At 36.7% G+C, this 19,125-nt stretch overlaps 1 protein-coding gene across 1 annotated transcript in view; it reads left to right on the plus strand.

Moving 5' to 3' along the window:
- Positions 1-16,288, plus strand: part of LOC117309116 (uncharacterized) — a 38,731-nt gene extending 22,443 nt beyond the window's left edge. Inside the window, exons 4-5 of the mRNA XM_073795783.1 lie at positions 41-139; positions 9,733-16,288. Of these exons, the coding sequence (XP_073651884.1) occupies positions 41-139; positions 9,733-10,778 (1,145 nt within the window). The 3' untranslated portion in view covers positions 10,779-16,288. The remainder of the gene's footprint in view (positions 1-40; positions 140-9,732) is intronic.
- Positions 16,289-19,125: the final 2,837 nt, after the last annotated feature.

Below are 19,125 nucleotides of genomic sequence, written 5' to 3' on the forward strand. Positions count from 1 at the left end.
ATTTATTTCTGCAACCTGTGGCATTCTGTTTTCTTTAAAGCAGGCCATTCCATTTCTAAGCCAAATGTAATTACCTTACTGGAGCAAGGAAAAGAACCCTGGATGTTTATGAGAGAAAAAACAAGAAGTTGGTGTACAGGTACGTAAGAGCAGGTCAGGCAGAAGTCATTTGTGCAAGTGATAGCCCAGGTGGTAAATACACTTGGTAAACACATCCTTGAAACATTAATTGGAAAGCTCTCTTCTCAGTGAAGGAAAGTCTTGTAATGTGAAGAGGAAGTATCTCAACTTCATCTTAAGCTCATTAATCATTCACCATGTTATTTTTCTCATATTCCCCTCCCAATTTCAGGCTAGTCCCTTTCCTTCCATGGTGTAGCCATTTACCTGTATTTTGGACCAGATTCTTTCCAGATCCTCTTTTTCAATGTGACTCTTGTCTAAAAATACATTCATTCCTATACCTGGAAAATATTTGAATAGTCTGAGCTGGCACTGTGCTTGGCATAATCAACCCAGTAATACTGAATAGGGCAGATAATGTTCTTGCAGTAATGGAGATTATACCATGTTAAGGAAGAAATTAACATGAAATAAATAGATAAATAATATAAGGTAGTGAAATATGTTATAAAGGACACTAACAAAGAACACAGCAAATTTAGGTAAGGTAGCATGATCAAGAACCCTTTCCTAACGTTTGTGCAGAGACAGGAAGTAAGGTCACAGGCTTTTTGACTGTATGAGAAAGCACAACCAAGGAGAGTGAACCACACATGCAAAGGCCCTCAAGGGGGATGAGGTTTGCGTGTTTGAGTAGTAGCATCTAGATCAGTTAGTGAATGGTGACTAACAGGACATGAAGCTAGTATGTTAGGAAGGAAAAGATCCTATTAGATTTTGTGGATCCTTATGAAGAATTAGTAGAATTGTTTTCTAAGAGTAGTTAGGATCCCTAATGTGATTTAGGTTTTTTGTCTTCGTTTTTTAAATATGATTTTCACCTTTTCTTTAATCATAAGACTTACACAGAAGCCTAGATAAAACAACTATAGGTTAAACTGTAATTCATTTTCATATCCTTCTCAAATATTTCTTTATTCTTATTTGTGTTAACATTGATCTGTTGGATTTATTCTCATATTCTTTCTAGGTTCGTATTCTTTCATTATTTTTCATTTATTTGAAATTTACTTGTGAGCTCTATCACCCAATTCTGAGTTTTTCTAATTCTCATTTATGATTTTTCTTATCTAAAAGTTTTTTCTTGTCTTTTAGCATGTTATTGAATAGTATGGTATAGTATTTTTCCTTGTTTTCAGGGCATTTGCTTTAGATGTATATATATATTGTCTCTATAACTGTCATTAACTTTAGTCATATAATTTCTTGTATAGAAGTTGACCTTGGGCCTTTTTGGGGGATGGGGGGTCATTTATATATGAGATTAATTTTCCTCAGTTTTGAGAAAGGAGTCAAGATTCTGGATGCCTTTTCTAAATTTGTGATTTTTAAGGGCTCCCTCTTCTGTTTATTTTATTTTATGGTTTTTTATTTATTTATTTTTTTTTGCGGTACGCGGGCCTCTCACTGTTGTGGCCTCTCCCGTTGCGGAGCACAGGCTCTGGATGCGCAGGCTCGGCGGCCATGGCTCACAGGCCCAGCCGCTCCGCGGCATGTGGGATCTTCCCGGACCGGGGCACGAACCCGTGTCCCCTGCATCGGCAGGCGAACTCTCAACCAGCGCCACCAGGGAAGCCCTGTTTATTTTTTTTAAGCATTCAAATTATCTTGGCTTGGGGAATGAATGGAACTATTCAGTAGCATAGTTTTTTATAATATTATAATTAAGATGGTATTGATCAGATTTAAATTGTTACAGATTAAGATGTTAATTGTAATTCCCAGGAAAACCGTTAAGAAAATAACTAAAAAATATATAGTAAAAGAAATAATAAAGGAAATCAAATGGCATCCTAGAACATATCTATTTAACACAAAAGAAGGTAATAATTAAGAGATAGAAGGGGAAGAAAGGCTTAAGACACATAGAAAATATGTAACAAATTTTAACCATAAATTCTATCAGTAATTATATTAAAGGTAAATTGAGTGCACACTCCATTTAAATGACCAACGTAGGCAGAATGGTTTAAAAATAAAAAACATGATGCAACTGTAAGAAATACATTTTAGAGTCAGAAACACAAATAGGTTAAAATAAAGGTCCAGCCACATGGGGAAGCAGCTGGTCAGTTTCTTAAAACGTTAAACTTGGAGTTACCATCCAGTCAATAGGGTGCACTCCCTTATAGTCTTTAGATCTTTGCCCAAATATCATCCTTTTAGTGGGGTTTTGCAGTGAGCCTTTCCCCTGATCCTAGCCATCCTGAGTCTTCTTTCCAATTTCATTTTCTTCTTTAGCAATTTCCATCTTCTGGCATGCCATGTGATTTACTTATTTTTCAAGCTAATGAAGGTCATGCTTTTCTTCTCATCACTTTCCTTCATAGCTAGCTACCTACTCTAGAAAATTGGAAATGTACATCTCACAAAAGCTTGTACATGGTTGCTCACAGCAGCATTGTGTATTAATGGTCAAAAAGTGTAAACAACCCAGATTTCCCACTATAATCAAGATACACAACATTTACAGTACATGAAAGGTTTCCATTGTTTCCCTTCCCAATTAATTTCCACGCCCCATGCCCACTCCCATTCAAACTACCACTGATCAACTTTCTGTCAATGTACATTAGATTAGCCTTTTAAAATAATTTTATAAATATGGAATCATACATTATATATTCTGTTATGTTTTGCTTCCATTGGTCAGTATAATGACTTTGGGGTATGTCTATATTGTTGCGTGTATCACTACTTTGTTCAATTTTTTGTTAAGTAGTATTCTGTTGTATGGATAGACCACAATTTATGTTTCTGTTCACCTACTGATGGACTTTTGTGTTGTTTCCGGTTTGGGACTAGTTATAAGTAGAACTGTTATGAATATTTGTGTACGTGTATTTTTATAGGATGAATACCTAAGAGTGGAATTGTTGAGTAGTAACTACATGTTTAACAATTTTAGAAATTTTGCACTGCTCCATTCCACTTACTCCATTTTCTTTCCAACACTTGGTATTGTCAGTCCTTTAAATTCTAGACATTATAGTTGGTATGTAGTGGTATCTTTTTGCATTTCCATGATGACTAATGATCTTGAGTTTCTTTTATTTACTGATCATTCATATTTTTTGGAGTGTTTATCCAAATCTTTAGCCATTTGAAATCATTATTTTCTTATATTTGAGGGTAACTGTTCTTTATTTTGAAACAAAAGGAAGTCCTTTTGGAACATTAAAAACTTTTTGCCACAGTGTGACTTACCTATTAATTTTATTAACAATATCTTACAAGGAGTTTTTAAATTGTTATGAATTCCAATTTATCAAATTTCTCTTTAATGATTTTTTTGGGGTATACTATCCAAGAAATCTTTGCCTACCCCAAGGTGGCAAAGATTTTTCCCTGCTTTTGCGTGACTTTTTATAATTTTTGCTTTTATGTTTAGTTCTATTATATATCCATTTTGAGTTAATTTTTTATTACGGTGTGAGTAGGGTTCAGGACTCATGTTTTCCCTATGGATACCCAGTTATTCCAGCACCATTTAAAAAAAAAAAGAATTTCCTTTCCCCTTTGGATTGCTTTGGCGCCTTTGTCAGAAGTGAAATCACTGTATGTATCTGTATCTGTTTCTGGTCTCTACTATGTTTTTCATGTTGGCATAGAAAGTGGAAGTCTTAAAAAAAAGGAAAGTCTTGTAGGTTTTTTCATTTGTGACCTTTGTTGAATTGAGGTAGTTTTCTTTTGTTCCTAGTTTGCTGATTTTTTTTTTTAAAACTATGAATGGGTGTTCAATTTTGTCAAATGCTTTATCTGAATCTATTAAAATGATTTTTTTCAAAACTTTGCATTTCTTGTCCCTTCGTAATCTTCCTCCTCTGTCTTCCTCCAACTTCCTTAGGTATGCAATGATCTACTTTCTACTTCTATCACAATAGAGTTGATTGCATTTTCTGTGGTTTTATACAAACAGAATGATAGTGTGAAGTTTTTCATCTTCCTTCAGTCAGCATAATTAGGTTGAAGTTCATCCATGTTGTTATGTGTGTTTTACTCAGTACTATACCAGTATTTGGTTATACCACAATTTGTTTATTCATTATCTGCTGAAGGACATTTTTGGTCTTTAGCAATAACAAATTAAGATGCTGTAGACATTTGTTTATAAGTCTTTGAATGAATATATGCTTTCATTTCTTTTGGCCAAATACCGAGCAGTTGAATGCCTGGATTGTATGGTTAAATTTGTAAGATTTTAAATTTAGATTTAGATAAATAAGATTATAAATTTAAATTTGTAAGAAACTATTTTACAGTGTTTCTATACCATTTCACATTTCCACCAGCTGTAAGAGAGATCTGGATCCTCCATATCTTATGAACAATTGGTATGGTCAATCTTTTTAATTCTGGCCTTTCAAGTAAGTATATAGTGTCATTTTGTTGTGGTTTTAATCTGTTTCTCCATAATAACTAACGATGTTGAGGATCTTATTTGCTATCTTCTTTAGTGCAGTATCTTTTAAAATCTTTTGTCTGTTTTATCAGGTTGTTTGTTTTCTTATTGAACTTGTAAGTTATTTTTCATATTCTACATTAAAAGATATCCTTTTTGAATATTCTCTTGTTTACTGTGATTTTTCCTTTCATTCTTGTAGCAGCGTGTTTGGGAGAACAGAAGTTTTGAACTTTGACACAATCAAGTTTATCCATTTATTCTTTATGAATCTTGGTTTTTGGTGTTGTATCTAAGAATTCTTTGCCTAGCCCAAGGTCACACATTTTTTCCTGTTTTCTTCCAAAAGTTTTACAGTTTTATGTTTTACATTCAGGTCTGTGATCCATTTTTTAGTTCATTTTTGTTTATCAAAGTATGGATTCTTTTTTGGCATATGGATATCCCAATTGTTCCTGCATCATTTCTTGAAAAGACTATCCTTTCTTCACTCTATTGCCTTTGAAATGATGAAAGTAAGTTTTTCATATATGTATGGATCTATTTCTGATCATCTGTTCCATTAATTGACATGTCTTGACACATAAATTTCCTGATTAGTGTATCTTCATAAGTCTTATAATTAAGTAGTGTTATTTAGTCTTTGTACTGTGTTCTTTTCAAAGTTGTTTTGACTATTCTAGATCCTTTGCATTTCCCTATAAATTTTAGGATCAGCTTGTCAATTTCATCATAGACCACAAAAAAGTCTGCTGGGATTTTTATTGGAATTACATTGAATCTATAAATCAATTCAGCAATAATTATTGACAGCTTAACAGTATCAAGTTTTACATTCCATAAACATGATATGTCTCTCCATTTATTTATACCTTTAACTCTTCTCAGCAGTGTTTTATAGTTTATAGTGTACAGGTCTTACATATCTTTTGTGAGATATATCCCTCACTATGTCCTATTTTTGATACTACTTTAAATTGTATTTTTAAAAATTGAATTCCTGAGTGTTCGCTCATATTTACATATTGGTTGTATATACTTCAGCCTTGCTAAACTCAATTACTATTTTCTAGTAACTGTTTTATAGTTTACATTTGACTTTCTACACATATGATTAAGTAATCTATGATTAAGGACATTTTTGTTTCTTAAATTTTCTCCTGCATGCCTTTATTTATTTTTTGATTTATTGCACTGCCTGGAACCTCTAGTCCAATGTTGAGTAGAAGTGGTGAGGGCATAACTTTTTATTGTTCTGATCATAAGTGGTAGGCATAATTCTCTCACCGTTGGATATGGTGTTAGCTGTGGGTTTTTTGCAGATGATCTTTATTAGGATAAGTTCTTTTTATGAGGGATGGATGTGGCTTTTATTAAATGCTTTTTTTAAAAAAAATTTTAGACCTGATCCATATGGGTTTTATAAATTTTATTGTGTTAATATAATAAATTATATTGATGAAATTTTCAAATATTAAACCAATCTTGTATTCCTGAGATTGATCATCACTACGGTCTGAATGTTTCTACCCCCCAGTATTATACTGAAATCCGAACCCCCAAAGATGATGGCCTTAAGAGGGAAAGCCTTTGGGAGATGCTTAGGTCATGAAGGTGGAGCACTCATGAGTGGAATTAGTGTTCTTATTAAGAGTTACCACAGAGATTCCTCACCCCTTACACCATATGAGGATGCATTGAGAAGGCACTGGCTATGAACCAGGAAGAAGGCCTTCACCAGAATATGACCATACTGGTCCCTTGATCTTGGACTTCTCCGCCTCTGGAACTGTGAGAAATAAATTTCTGTTGTTTATAAGCTACCCAGTCTTTATTTTTTGTTATAGTAGCCCAAAAGGACTAAGACAGGCATTACGTATTACCTTTTTTATATATTGATGGATTCTGTTAGTTAAGATAGTGTTTAGTATTTTGCAGATATGTTTACAAGGTTTTATAGTATGTAATTTTCACTTCTTATACTGTTTTTCTCCTGTTTGGTATCAGAGTAACTAGCTGCATAGACTAATTCACTCCTCAATTTTCTGGAATAGTTTTGTTTAGAACTGGTAGTACTTCTTCACTAGGTATTTGAAACAGTTCACCAGTGAAACTGCCTGTGCTGGGAATTTTCTTTGTGGGAAGGTTTTCAAATTGTTTACTAGGTATAGTGTTGCCACACTGATTCATATCCTTCTCATGCATGTGCTGTTGTTGGTAAGAGTGAATGTTGTACTGATCTATACCCAAATACCAAATTAGGAAATCTTCTCTGGCTGTTTTTGTCCCAGCATTCCCCCCCTTTGCTTTCCAGTTTGGCAGTGCTCCCTCTCATTGTTCTTATAGCCAGAAACATTGTGGAGTTTCTATTGGAATTTTTGTAGCCCATGCTTACCCCACAATAACTGGGATCTGCCCTTGAAGCAAGGACATGAGAGTGAGTTAAGCAAGAAACTCAGCTCAGTCTGGATTGCTTTGTATAGTCTGACTCCTTTCCAAAGCCCTCCTGCTTTTATTTACAGCCCTTATGTAGTTAATTTTTGTATTTTGTCAAGTGTTAATAGTTGAAATCAGAGAGGGGGCAGGCTGTAGGAACTTCATGCTACCATACTGGAACTAGAACTTCTTCAATTAAGGAGTTATTTAATGATGAGAAATAATTTTTTTCTCTTGTATCATTGCTGATTTCATTGCTTTTTATTGCATGGTTTATTATCTGTCACAATCATTTTTATGCTACTGTCTTTTTAGTTTTGGCCAGTCAAAACTCTCCAAGCCTTTGAATTCTTCCTCTCTTTTTGGCATAAGATTTCTAGGGTTATGCCTGCTGGCTTCCTAAATTTTCCCTTTGTCCAGTTATGCTGTATCCATATTTTAGATCTAGATATTGAGAAATTACAATATAGGTGTTGAAGTATGCTTATGACACTTCTTCTTAATTTTTTCCTGGCAGCTGTTTTTCTGTTTATTCTGTAGCATCTGGTTGATTTAGGCTTTCTCTTCTGTGTTCAATTTTAATAAATTTTCCTAGAAAGTTATTCATACTTTCAAAAGTATTCACATAGTACCCTTGTAATTTAAATTAATTCCTCTGTGGTTCTTTTTTTTTTTTTTTTTTAGATTATTTATTTATTTATTTTTGGCTGTGTCAGGTCTTAGTTGTGGCATGTAGGATCTTCTGTTGCGGCACACAGGTTCTTTGTTGAGGCATGCAGTGTTCTCTCTAGTTGTGACATGCAGGCTCCAGAGCACATGGGCTCAGTAGTTGTGGCACATGGGCCCAAGGGTGCGTGGGCTCTGTAGTTGTGGTGCACAGGCTCCACAGTGTGTGGGCTGCATAGTTGCAGCACATGGTCTCTCTAGTTGTGGCACGTGGGCTCAGTAGTTGCAGCACGTGGGCTTAGTTGCTCCACAGCACATGGGATCTCAGTTACCCGACAAGGGATCGAACCCGCATCCCCTGCATTGGAAGGCAGATTCTTAACCACTGGACCACCAGGGAAGTCCCCCTCTGTGGTTCTTGTTTTCCTCTTTTCTTATTTTTATTTGTTTTTAACTGTCTTTAATTGGTTTATCTAATATTTCTTATAATGATTTTTTTAAAGCACCAGCTCTTTATTTGTTAATGTTACTGTTTTCTAACTCATTATGTTCTCCTTTTATCTTTATTTTTATGCCTTCCTCTATTTTGTTGTTTATTTTCTACATATTAGGCTTTGATTCTCAACTCACCTTTTTTTTTTTTTTTTTTTTGGTGGTACGTGGGCCTCTCACTGCTGCGGCCTCTCCCGCTGCGGAGCACAGGCTCCAGACGTGCAGGCCCAGCCGCCCCGTGGCACGTGAGATCCTCCGGGACCGGGGCACAAACCCACACCCCCCGCATTGGCAGGCAGACCCCCAACCACTGCGCCACCAGGGAAGCCCTCAACTCACCTTTTTTATAGAGATAATTATTTTAAGTTTTGAGTTCTCTGCATGGTGAAATTGAATGCCCAAAATTCTGATATGTGCTTATTTTCTGTGTAGTCCATTTACTAGAACTCTTTTAGTTCAGTTTTTTCTTTCCATAGTGATCTAGCATTTTTGGAGAGGGCATTTCCATTTCTAGATGAAAGGGTTTTTGGTTTTCTAATATTTATTAATTTCTATTGTTACTCAATTTTGAAGATTGTTGTTAATATTATTTCAACTTTTTGTACACATACCATACTCTAGTTACAAGAAGATTTTTTTTGCCCTCAACTCATAGCTCCCTCATTAAACGCTTTGGATTTTGCTCACGGTACTTCATACAGATTTTTGTCATTCAGCCCACAACTGCCAATTCTTTTTAATATAATTTTTGGCATTCTTCTAGACTTTTCTATATAATTCAAGTTCCCTCTTTTGCCCAAAGTCCCTAAATGTTCAAAATACCATACAACTGGTATACCTGGTATATGTCAGAGAATTGATGGACATACTTTTCTGGGGATGACCAGAATGGTTGGCCTTGGTTAAAAGGGAAAGCTAGAGAGGACCTGAGAAAAGATATGAAGGAATGAAACAGGTTGAACATATGTAAGGATCATAAATAATAAAGTGTCAGGGGAGGAATAACTAAGTAAAGACTCTCAATATCTTAATGTGTTATGAAGAACAAATAAAAGCACACATGGCTATGCATAGGAGGGAAAGAGTCACAGTGGCAGAAATGTGTATTTTTAGGGGAATTGTAATTGAAGAATGATCAGGTATAATTGCTTTTTTAAATTTTATATGTGTATATATTTATATTTTAGATGGAAGTGGTATTTAGAGCTGGCTGATACTGGCTCTCTAGGGACAAGATTTTACTTATCATCCCTAAGTCCAGGTTCAGTTACATTACACTGATAGCTTGGAATTGCCTGTGGTGGGAGTATTTACACCATAGACATTGGCAAACACTACAAATCAGGGCTGGATGTGTTCTGTGCGTGTCTTTGTCTACCAGTGCTCTACTGCATAAATTTACTTTTTCTGAGCCCTCCTTTTAAATTTTCAAGTTTTATAACTGTATTTTAGAGTTCTTTAAACCATCTCTAATGGGTGAAATTTTCAGTTTTCTCTTAATTCTATAAAATGTTTTGTGGTCAAAGAAACTTTTTTTTTCCTATTTGTCGTAGATTTGGACTCAAGATACGAAATAATCAGCAATGGAAAAACATACATTTATACAAAATGTTCATCTCTTACTCTACATCACAGAATTGATAATGGAGAGAAACCATATGAATGTAAGGAATGTGGGAAGGCCTTTAGTCATCATACAGACCTAAGAGTACATCAAATAATTCATACTGGTGAGAAACCATATGAATGTAAGGAATGTGGCAAGGCGTTTAGTCGTCATACAGACCTAAGAGTACATCAAATAATTCATACTGGTGAGAAACCATATGAATGTAGGGAATGTGGCAAGGCCTTTAGTCGTCTTACAGACTTTAAAGTACATAAGAGAATTCATACTGGTGAGAAACCCTATGAATGTGAAGAATGTGGGAAGGCCTTTAGTCGTGCCTCAAACCTTGCTCAACATGGAAGAGTTCATACTGGTGAGAAATCCTATGGATGTAAGGAATGTGGGAAGGCCTTTAGTGACGTTGGAACACTTAGAATACATCAGAGAATTCATACTGGTGAGAAGCCCTATGAATGTAAGGAATGTGGGAAGGCCTTTAGTCAAGCCTCAAACCTTATACAACATGACAGGATTCATACTGGTGAAAAACCCTATGAATGTAAAGATTGTGGGAAGGCTTTTAGTCATGCTTCACATCTTGTTAGACATGAGAGAATTCATACTGGTGAGAAACCCTATGAATGTAAGGAGTGTGGAAAGACTTTTAGGAGTAGCCATCAACTTACTATACACCACAGATTTCATACTGGTGAGAAACCCTATGAATGTAAGGCATGTGGGAAGGCGTTTAGTGTGTATGGACGCCTTACTCGACATCAGAGTATTCACAGTGGTGAGAAACCTTTTGAGTGTAACAAATGCGGGAAGTCCTTTAGGCTCAGTTCAAGCCTTAAAGTACATCAGAGTATTCACACTGGTGAAAAACCCTTTGGATGCCACAAATGCGGGAAGTCCTTTAGACTTAGTTCAATGCTTAAGGTACATCACAGAATTCATACTGGAGAGAGACTTTATGGGATATATGTATAGTAGACAGTGGAATTATACCACTTGAGAAACAATTTAAATGAAGAGAATATGAGAAGGATTTTACATGGTTCAGTTCTTATAAAGCATCAAATAATTTAGGCTGGCAGGAACTCCTTGGAATTTAAACAATGTTTTAAGTTTTTCAGTTATGATCCAAATACTGTTCACCTTCAGAGAATTTATACTGTACTTTATATTAGAAAGTCATTTATGGCATTCCCCCTTTTTCACTATTTACTGAGTGTCCAGGCTCTTTGGCCAAGGTTGCAAGGCAGATAAGTGCCACCAAGAAAAAGACCAGTGCATGATTTGAGGTCATGGAGAATAGTAAAAATACACCCCAGGATGAAGTAGAACAGCGTTTACTTATAGCAAGAGAGAAGATAGGATGCACAAGTTCTAGTTCCTTGCAATGTGTCAGTAACCCATAGCCAGCCGATCAACTCCACATCTGACAACGGCAATACAGTTGCACACAGCCCACTTTGTTCTGCAGTGGCAGGACACAAACTCCTTCCCTGTGGGGTGTGACATCCAGAAAACTGGGGGCATGCCTGAGTGCCACTAACACCCGTGATTAAGCAGAACAAAGGAGTACGCATTAAGTCTGACACAGAGATAGCTATTCATGGCAGTAAGCCCAGCAGAGGCTGTGAGGTTTCTGTATTTTTTGGTAAAGACGTATACAGCCCCAACAAGGACCATCTTTTTTTCCCACCAGCTTTACTGAAGTATGATTGACAAAGAAAACTAAATTTAAGGCATACAAGTGGTGCTAAAGGGGAATGTTTGGCTATAAATGCTTATATTAAAAAACAAGAGAGGTCTCAAATTAGCAACCTAACTTTACAGCTTAAAGAACTAGAAAAAGAACAAACAACACAAAGCTAGCAGAAGGAGAAATAAAGAATAGAGCAGTGGTATATGAAATAAGAGAACAGAATAACAACAGAGAAAATCTTGAAACCAGAAGTTCTTCAAAAAGATCAACAAAATTGGCAAACCTTTAGCTAAATGAGCTAAGAAAAAAGGGAGGAGACTCAAATTACTAAAATCAAAAGTGAAAGTGGGTAAATTAACTATACTTGAATTAAAAAAAAGTTGTGATACAAAATTAAAAAATAAATTCACACACAAAAAAGTGTAAGTGGGGAGACATTACTACCAATTATACAGAAATAAAGGGATTATGAGAGTACTATGAACAATTGTATGCCAAAAATTGGATAGCCTAGGTGAAATGGACAAATTCCTAGAAACAAAACCATGGAGTTAAACATGAATAAATAGAAAACCTGAATAGCTGGTAACTACTCTATAAGTAGTAAGGAAATTGACTCAGTCACAAAAAAAGTCTTCCAATAGGGAGTTCACTGGTGGCCTAGTGGTTAGGATTCCAGGCTTTCACTGCCATGGCCTGGGTTCAATCCCTGGTTGGAGAACTAAGATCCTGCAAGCCATGAAGCATGGCCAAAAAAATACCTCCCAACAAAGAAAAGTCCTGGATCTGGTGGCTTCACTGGTGAATTTAAACAAGTACTAATACTAATCTTTCTCAAACTTTTCAAAAAAGTTGAAGAGGAGGGAATACTTCCTACCTGATTCTTTGAGACCAGCACAACCCTGTTACCAAAGCTACTCAAAAACACTGCAAGAAAGAAAACTACAGAACATTGTCTCTTATGATCATTGATTTTAAAATCCTCAACAGAGTACTAGCAAAAAATTCAGCAGCATATTAAAAGAATTATACAAAATGACCAAATGGGATTTATTACTGAAATGCAAGGATGGTTCATCATATGAAAGTTCATCAGTGTAATATGTCACATCAACAAAATGAAGGAAGAAAACGATCATCTCAATTAATGCAGAAAAAACATTTGACAGAATTCAACACCCTTTTATGATAAAAACACTCAACAAAATAGGAACAGAAGGAAATCATCTCAATCATAACAAAAGCTATATATGAAGCTATCTCCACAAAATAAAAGCTATATGAAAGACCCACAGCAAACATAATATTTGATAAACGTCAAGATTTTATCTAATATCAGGAAACAAGACAAGCATGCCTGCTTTCACCACTTCTATTCAATGTAGTACTGGAAGTTCTCAGCAGATCATTTATGCAAGAAAAATAAAGGCATCCAAATTCGAAAGGAAGAAGTAAAATCATCTCTGTTTATAGGTGACATGATGTTATATGTAGAAAACCCTCAGGATTCCATAAGAAAGCTGTTAGATCTAATAAATGAATTCAGCAAAGTTTCAGGATGCAAAGTCAACATGTAAAAATCAATTGCGTTTCTATACACTAACAATGAACAATATGAAAAGGAAATTTCAAAAACAAGTCCATTTACAGTAGCATCAAAAAGAATGAAATAGTGGAATTAACCAAGGAAGTAAAAGATTTGTACAATGAAAGCTGCAAAACATTGCTGAAAGAAACTATAGAAGACATAAATAAATGGAAACACATCCCACGTTCATGGATTAGAAGACTTAATGTTATTAAAATGCCAGTACTAATGAAAGCAATCTACAGATTCAATGCAATTCCTATCAAAATCCCAATGATGTTTTTGGCAGAAATACAAAAACCCACTCTAAAATTCATATGGAATCTCAAAGGACTGCCAGTAGCCATAACAATCTTGAACAAATCTGGAGGACTCACACTTCTTGATTTCAAAACTTACTACAAAGCACCAGTAATCAAAACAGTGTGGTACTTGCATAAAGACAGACATATCAACAAATGGAATAGAACAGAGAGCCCACAAGTAATCCCTTATGTATATGGTCAAGTGATTTTTTTTTTTTTTTGCGGTACACGGGCCTCTCACTGTTGTGGCCTCTCCCCTTGTGGAACACAGGCTCCGGATGCGCAGGCTCAGCGGCCATGGCTCACGGGCCCAGCCGCTCCGTGGCGTGTGGGATCCTCCCAGACCGGGGCACGAACCCGTGTCCCCTGCATTGGCAGGCAGGCTCTCAACCACTGTGCCACCAGGGGACCCCGAAAAGAGGACTTTTAAAACTCAAATGAGTAAACTTAAACTTATTCCAACTGTTGTTTATAAACTAATAAGTTTTATATTGAAATACTTGATTCATGACTAGGTTTTAAAATGAAGCTATGAGATCTCTGATTCTATCTTTATGTAAAAATTAATTCATAAATGAGCTCTAATTGGCTTAAAGGAAAATAAGTGCTTACAAGTCAAACATTTCTAAATACAACAAATTAAAGTTTGAAAGGATCACATGATCCAGGACTGATTTTTAATGAGTGAAAACACGTTTAAGTTTGTTGGTTTAATTAATACAGACATGTTTTTAAAGTCATCAATACTAAGTATAATACGTTGGATGTACTAGGTTTACTGAAAGTCTGTAAATTCATAATATTTCTGTCACAAAATTTATCAGTAAGAAGCGTTGTTATGATAATATTTACATAAATAATAATAGAGATAAATGGAATAGAAGATTTTAGGTGAACTCTTTAGAAATAAGTATGTTTTAGTTTTTCCAGATTTTTGGTAACAAAACTCTAGAAGATGTAATAGGCGTACAGAAAGGGATGCTTTGTGAGGCTTCAGTGTGAGCTCTGCACTTCAGTTAAGAGAAGGGAACTCAGCACACCGGGGGAAATGGCACCTGTGTAACTAGTAGATTTTTTGTTTTGTTTTTCTTTGCTTTTATTGACATGAATCATTGTTTACTACTCATTTAAAAATTTCTAGAAGATCCAACTTTTTTTTTTTTTTGGCCTCGCCGTGCTGGCATGTGGGATCCTAGTTCCTCAACCAGGAATTGAATCTGCGTGCCCCCCTTACCCCCCATCTCCATCCCCGCAGTGGAAACTCAGAAACTTAACCACTGGATCGCCAGGGAAGTGCCCAATACAACTTTTTTTGATCAAAGAAAATTCCTGTATTTCTAGTAGATGTGGACACATTCACAAGTATCCCTGAAGCTTTGAACCTTGTTGAATTCTTTAAGGAGGGCTGGAGAAAGTTTTCCTCAGCAAACTGCCTAAAATCACCATTGTTAACTGCTTCTGCTTCCAGTCTACAGCTCCACATATCTGATTCTGGCTCCTCAAAAATAAGTAATAGGTTTTCAAAATGATTTAGGAGTATTAGGAATTTCTCTGCTTGAGACATTATCCCTATGGTAGAAGCCTGTTTTGGGAAAAGATCTTGAAATCAACTTAATGCATCTGTCTGTTGTCTTGTTCATTCCATTGCAGTTGAGATAGAAAATGTTATGAAACTTACCCAATATCCCCTTTCAGTCCCAGGTGGTTTTTTCCAATTCCAGAAATTACTGGGGCCCCCGAGTCTCAGATTATCTCGCTGTCAAGGAAGAAATAAATAAATCAACTAGTTCAATGTGATTCTGATGAGATCTAGTTCTTCTGATGTTTAACACGACCTGATGATGTATGCCCATTCCAGAAAAGAGAATCACCATAGATGCAGTAGTTCTGTGAATATCTTGTGGGAGGAGAATATCTATTATTTAATGTTGTTTTTTTTCTTTTATATTTAAACTAGTAAAAGGGTAAAAGAAAAAGAATTGGCATAAAATAAGAAAGGAGTGGGCTTCTCTTTAGCTTTGAGTAGAGTTCTTGAAATCTATATACCCCAGGTGTTCTCTCCTGCAATGATTCCCATTGTAATTGCATTTCAAGACTAGAGCTCCAAAATTATTCTTAAAAAAAATAGTAATTAGTTATGGTAGCACAGCTGAACTCAGAATTTTTATAGTTCTGGTGGAAATTTTAATTAGGAGTCATTAAAAAATTATTTCTCTGGTCATTTTATCTTACCAATCTATCGTAAGAAAGTAGTCCAAAATATGCAGGGAAGTCTTCTGTATAAATATATATTAATATCAGCATTGTTTACAACCACATAATATTGGAAACAACTAAATGCCCCAAAGATTGGGATTGTTAAATAAATAATGAAACACCCCTAATATAATTATTCAGTCATTAAATGTTTGTTAATGTGCTTTTTTTAATGAGAAAGTTTTGTTTGTTTGTTTGTTTTTGTTTGCTTGGGGTTTTTTTGCTATGGTACTAAGGGCCAAAGCAGGAGATACTACATACTAAGTACTTGTGCTTCAAAATGCACACCAAAAAATCCGTAGAACACACATACTAGAAAATTCTGGGAAGATGATATAGTAGAAACATCAGGAATCTGTCTCTCCACGTAGACAACAATTGCACTGCAGAATCTGTCTGGATGTAATGATTTTGGAACTGGAGTCTATTAAAGGCATGCAACTTACAACTGAAGGCTTGGTTAATTTCAGGGATCTGTGCCCTAAAAATGGTTAAGATGGTAAATTTTATATGTGTATTTTATCACAATAAAAAATATCGGAAAAAACATTAAAATATTTATATTGGTTTTTATTGTACAGGTGTATTATGAATGATTAGTCTCTCCCTGTTTTTTATGTCCACATTTTGAGATACAGTATTCCCCGCTTCAGAGTGGTGGCGCTTTCCATGGTCACATGCATTGTGAAATAATAAATGGAAATCTTCAGAAATAGACAACTCATGTCTTAAATTGTGTGCCTTTCTGAGTAGCGTGATGAAATTTCACACCACCTGCTCTGACCTAGTCTGGATACGAATCATTCCTTTATCCAGCATACCCTGCCTGTTGGACACTTAGTAGCCATCTCGAATCGAGAGTCACCGTATCACAGTGCTTGTGTTCAAGTATTAAGTAACCTTTATTTTACTTAATAATGGCCCCAAAATGCAAGAGTAATAATGCTGGCAGTTCAGATATACCACAAAGTGCTGCTTTCAAGTGAAAAGATTAAAATTCCCCACATAGTAAGGAGAGAAATAAAATCATCTTCTGAGGTTGCTAAGATCTATAATAAGGACAAATTTTCCACGCATGAAACTGTGAAGAAGGAAAAAGAAATTCATGCTAGTTTTGTTGTTGTACCTCAAAGACAGAGACTGAACTGAAAGGAAAATGGAGACACAAGACGCTGCAGACAAACGTTACGGCAACAGTGCATGATAAGCACTTAGTTAAGATGGAAAAGGCATTAAACTTCTACAATAAAATATTTCGAGAGAGAGAGAAAGACCACATTTACATAACTTTTATTACAGTATATTGTTATAATTGCTCTATTTTATTATGAGTTATTGCTGTTAATCTCTTACTGAGCTTAATTTATAAACTTTATCATAGATATTTATAGAAAAAAACATAGTATATATAGGGTTCAGTACTGTTCATGGTTTCAGGCATCTACTGGGGGTCTTGGAACATCTCCCCGGAGGATAAGGGGGGACTACTGTAATATTAATTTTTATAATGAAATCACTAAAGAGCAAATATTTCATGTTGCTTCCTTCTTTCTCCTGTATTGTAAGGCCTAAATTTTCATGTGTTGTCTTAATGTATTTGAGCCTCACAGGGTCTCAAACCCCTAATCATTACATACATATATATAGAAAGTACATATTTGTATATGATAATAACTTCTCCAGAAGGATACACACCAAAATCAAATTGTTGTTGACTTTAAGGTGAGCTGATGTATGACTGGGATACATGTAAGGAAATGTTGCTTATCTTTTATTTAAACATTTCTATGCCTTTTGAATTGTTATGCGTTACACATTTCAAATACATAATAGTGGTGACAACTAAAATATGGACATTCTTTGATGACTGACTTTATATTTCCCATTTGCTCAACTTCCTCATGAATCTAAATACATATGGATGTAACCTTGATTCTCCTGATAACACCTTCTTCTTCCCAAATTTTAAGTCTGTGTCCACAATTTATATTACTGTCACATGCCTAAGAAGCGAGATATTTTTCAATGGGATCTCATGACCAGGAATACAAATTAAAGACGTTTCTCCATCTATGGGCTTTTATGTAGTCAAGCCCACCCATGCATAAAACAACAGAGGGCTGAAAAATTTCACTGTAACAAAAAGTTTCTGGTGGGCATAATATTGTGAAATGTGAAAAAGTATTTATTTTCCTAAGTTTCTAAGATTTCCTACAGTCGGTGACCTTAAAAAGGACCCAAACTCACTCTCTCCTTTTCTACAATGAGAATACATTACACGGTAGAGTCTTACTTTATCCAGCTTATCCCAACCTGGAAACATGGTTTTGCCACTAAACAGTGTAACTTTGTACCTGTTTTGATCTCAGAAGCATCGACTCTAAAATGGAAATATAGTAAGCACCTGTGATTTCAGGTGTAATGGGAATTTTAGGAAAGATACATACACCCCAACATGCATACACACACAAATACATACACAAACATACAGCATGGTTAGATCATAAACCCAAGTTCAGGTGCTCACCTGTCAAGTGCTCCATAACCCTGGTGGGGGAGGGGGTCACATCACTGACTCAACAGGGTGAACCCTCACACACAGGCCTGAGCCCTCGGAAAATAAGAGCTCCGCCGTCCCCTCCTCACAATTCGCTGGTGCGGTGCCACCAGGACTAGCCTCCCCCTGGCCGTGGGAACCAGTGAGCTCGCCCTCAGCCTGGGGTCAGGCCTCCAGTGGACCTAGATCTGTGCTGCGCACGCGCAGTCCGGAAGTCACTCCCAGAAGTCTCTCGGCCGGGCCGGGGCGGCAGCTTTGCTTTAGGAATTTTGCTACCGTGTACTGTACCTCCCACAGTCGACGAGGTGTCTTTGACTTCGGGCCTTTTTTCCGTGTCCCTTGTTGCGCGCTGCGCGAGTGGCACCCGTCCGAGGAAGAAACCGGCGTGGGTCGCCCCGGAAACGACTGTGCAGACGTAGCCCGAGCCCGTGGGGGATGGTGAGTGGCGCTGAGGGTGGGATTGCGGGAGGCGCTCAAAGCGTGCGTGGACTTTGGGAGCGCAGCCTTGCGAGTCCGCCCGCCCCCTCGGGGCTGTGGGCGCTTGAGCAGCGGGGACGGTGGTTGCAGCCCTGGGAGAAAATCGGGAAGCGTGCGTGTTTGTGAGAGGCCGTATTGCGTGCGAAGGGCCGCGGGGTGGTGTCGGGCGGTGAGTTCCCGTAGTGAGACTGAGAGGTGCATGGTTATCCTTGCATGACGCGGACGTAAGATGCGTGTCCTTTATGTGAGCGTGGGTTGCGGTGGACTTGTGGGGAATGTCTCAGGGACCCATGGCCCTAGGTTCTCTGCTGCTTTCTCCACCCTCCTGTCAGGCACATACGACTGCCACGGAGAAATGACTCCAAGGGGGAAACCACATGCTAAGCCCTCGATGAAGGTTTTTGGTGAGAAGGCACAGAATGGCTTTTAGGATGGGAATTTTA

The sequence above is a fragment of the Tursiops truncatus genome, chromosome 19, assembly GCF_011762595.2.
Source record: "Tursiops truncatus isolate mTurTru1 chromosome 19, mTurTru1.mat.Y, whole genome shotgun sequence".
Taxonomy (NCBI): Eukaryota; Metazoa; Chordata; class Mammalia; order Artiodactyla; family Delphinidae; genus Tursiops; species Tursiops truncatus.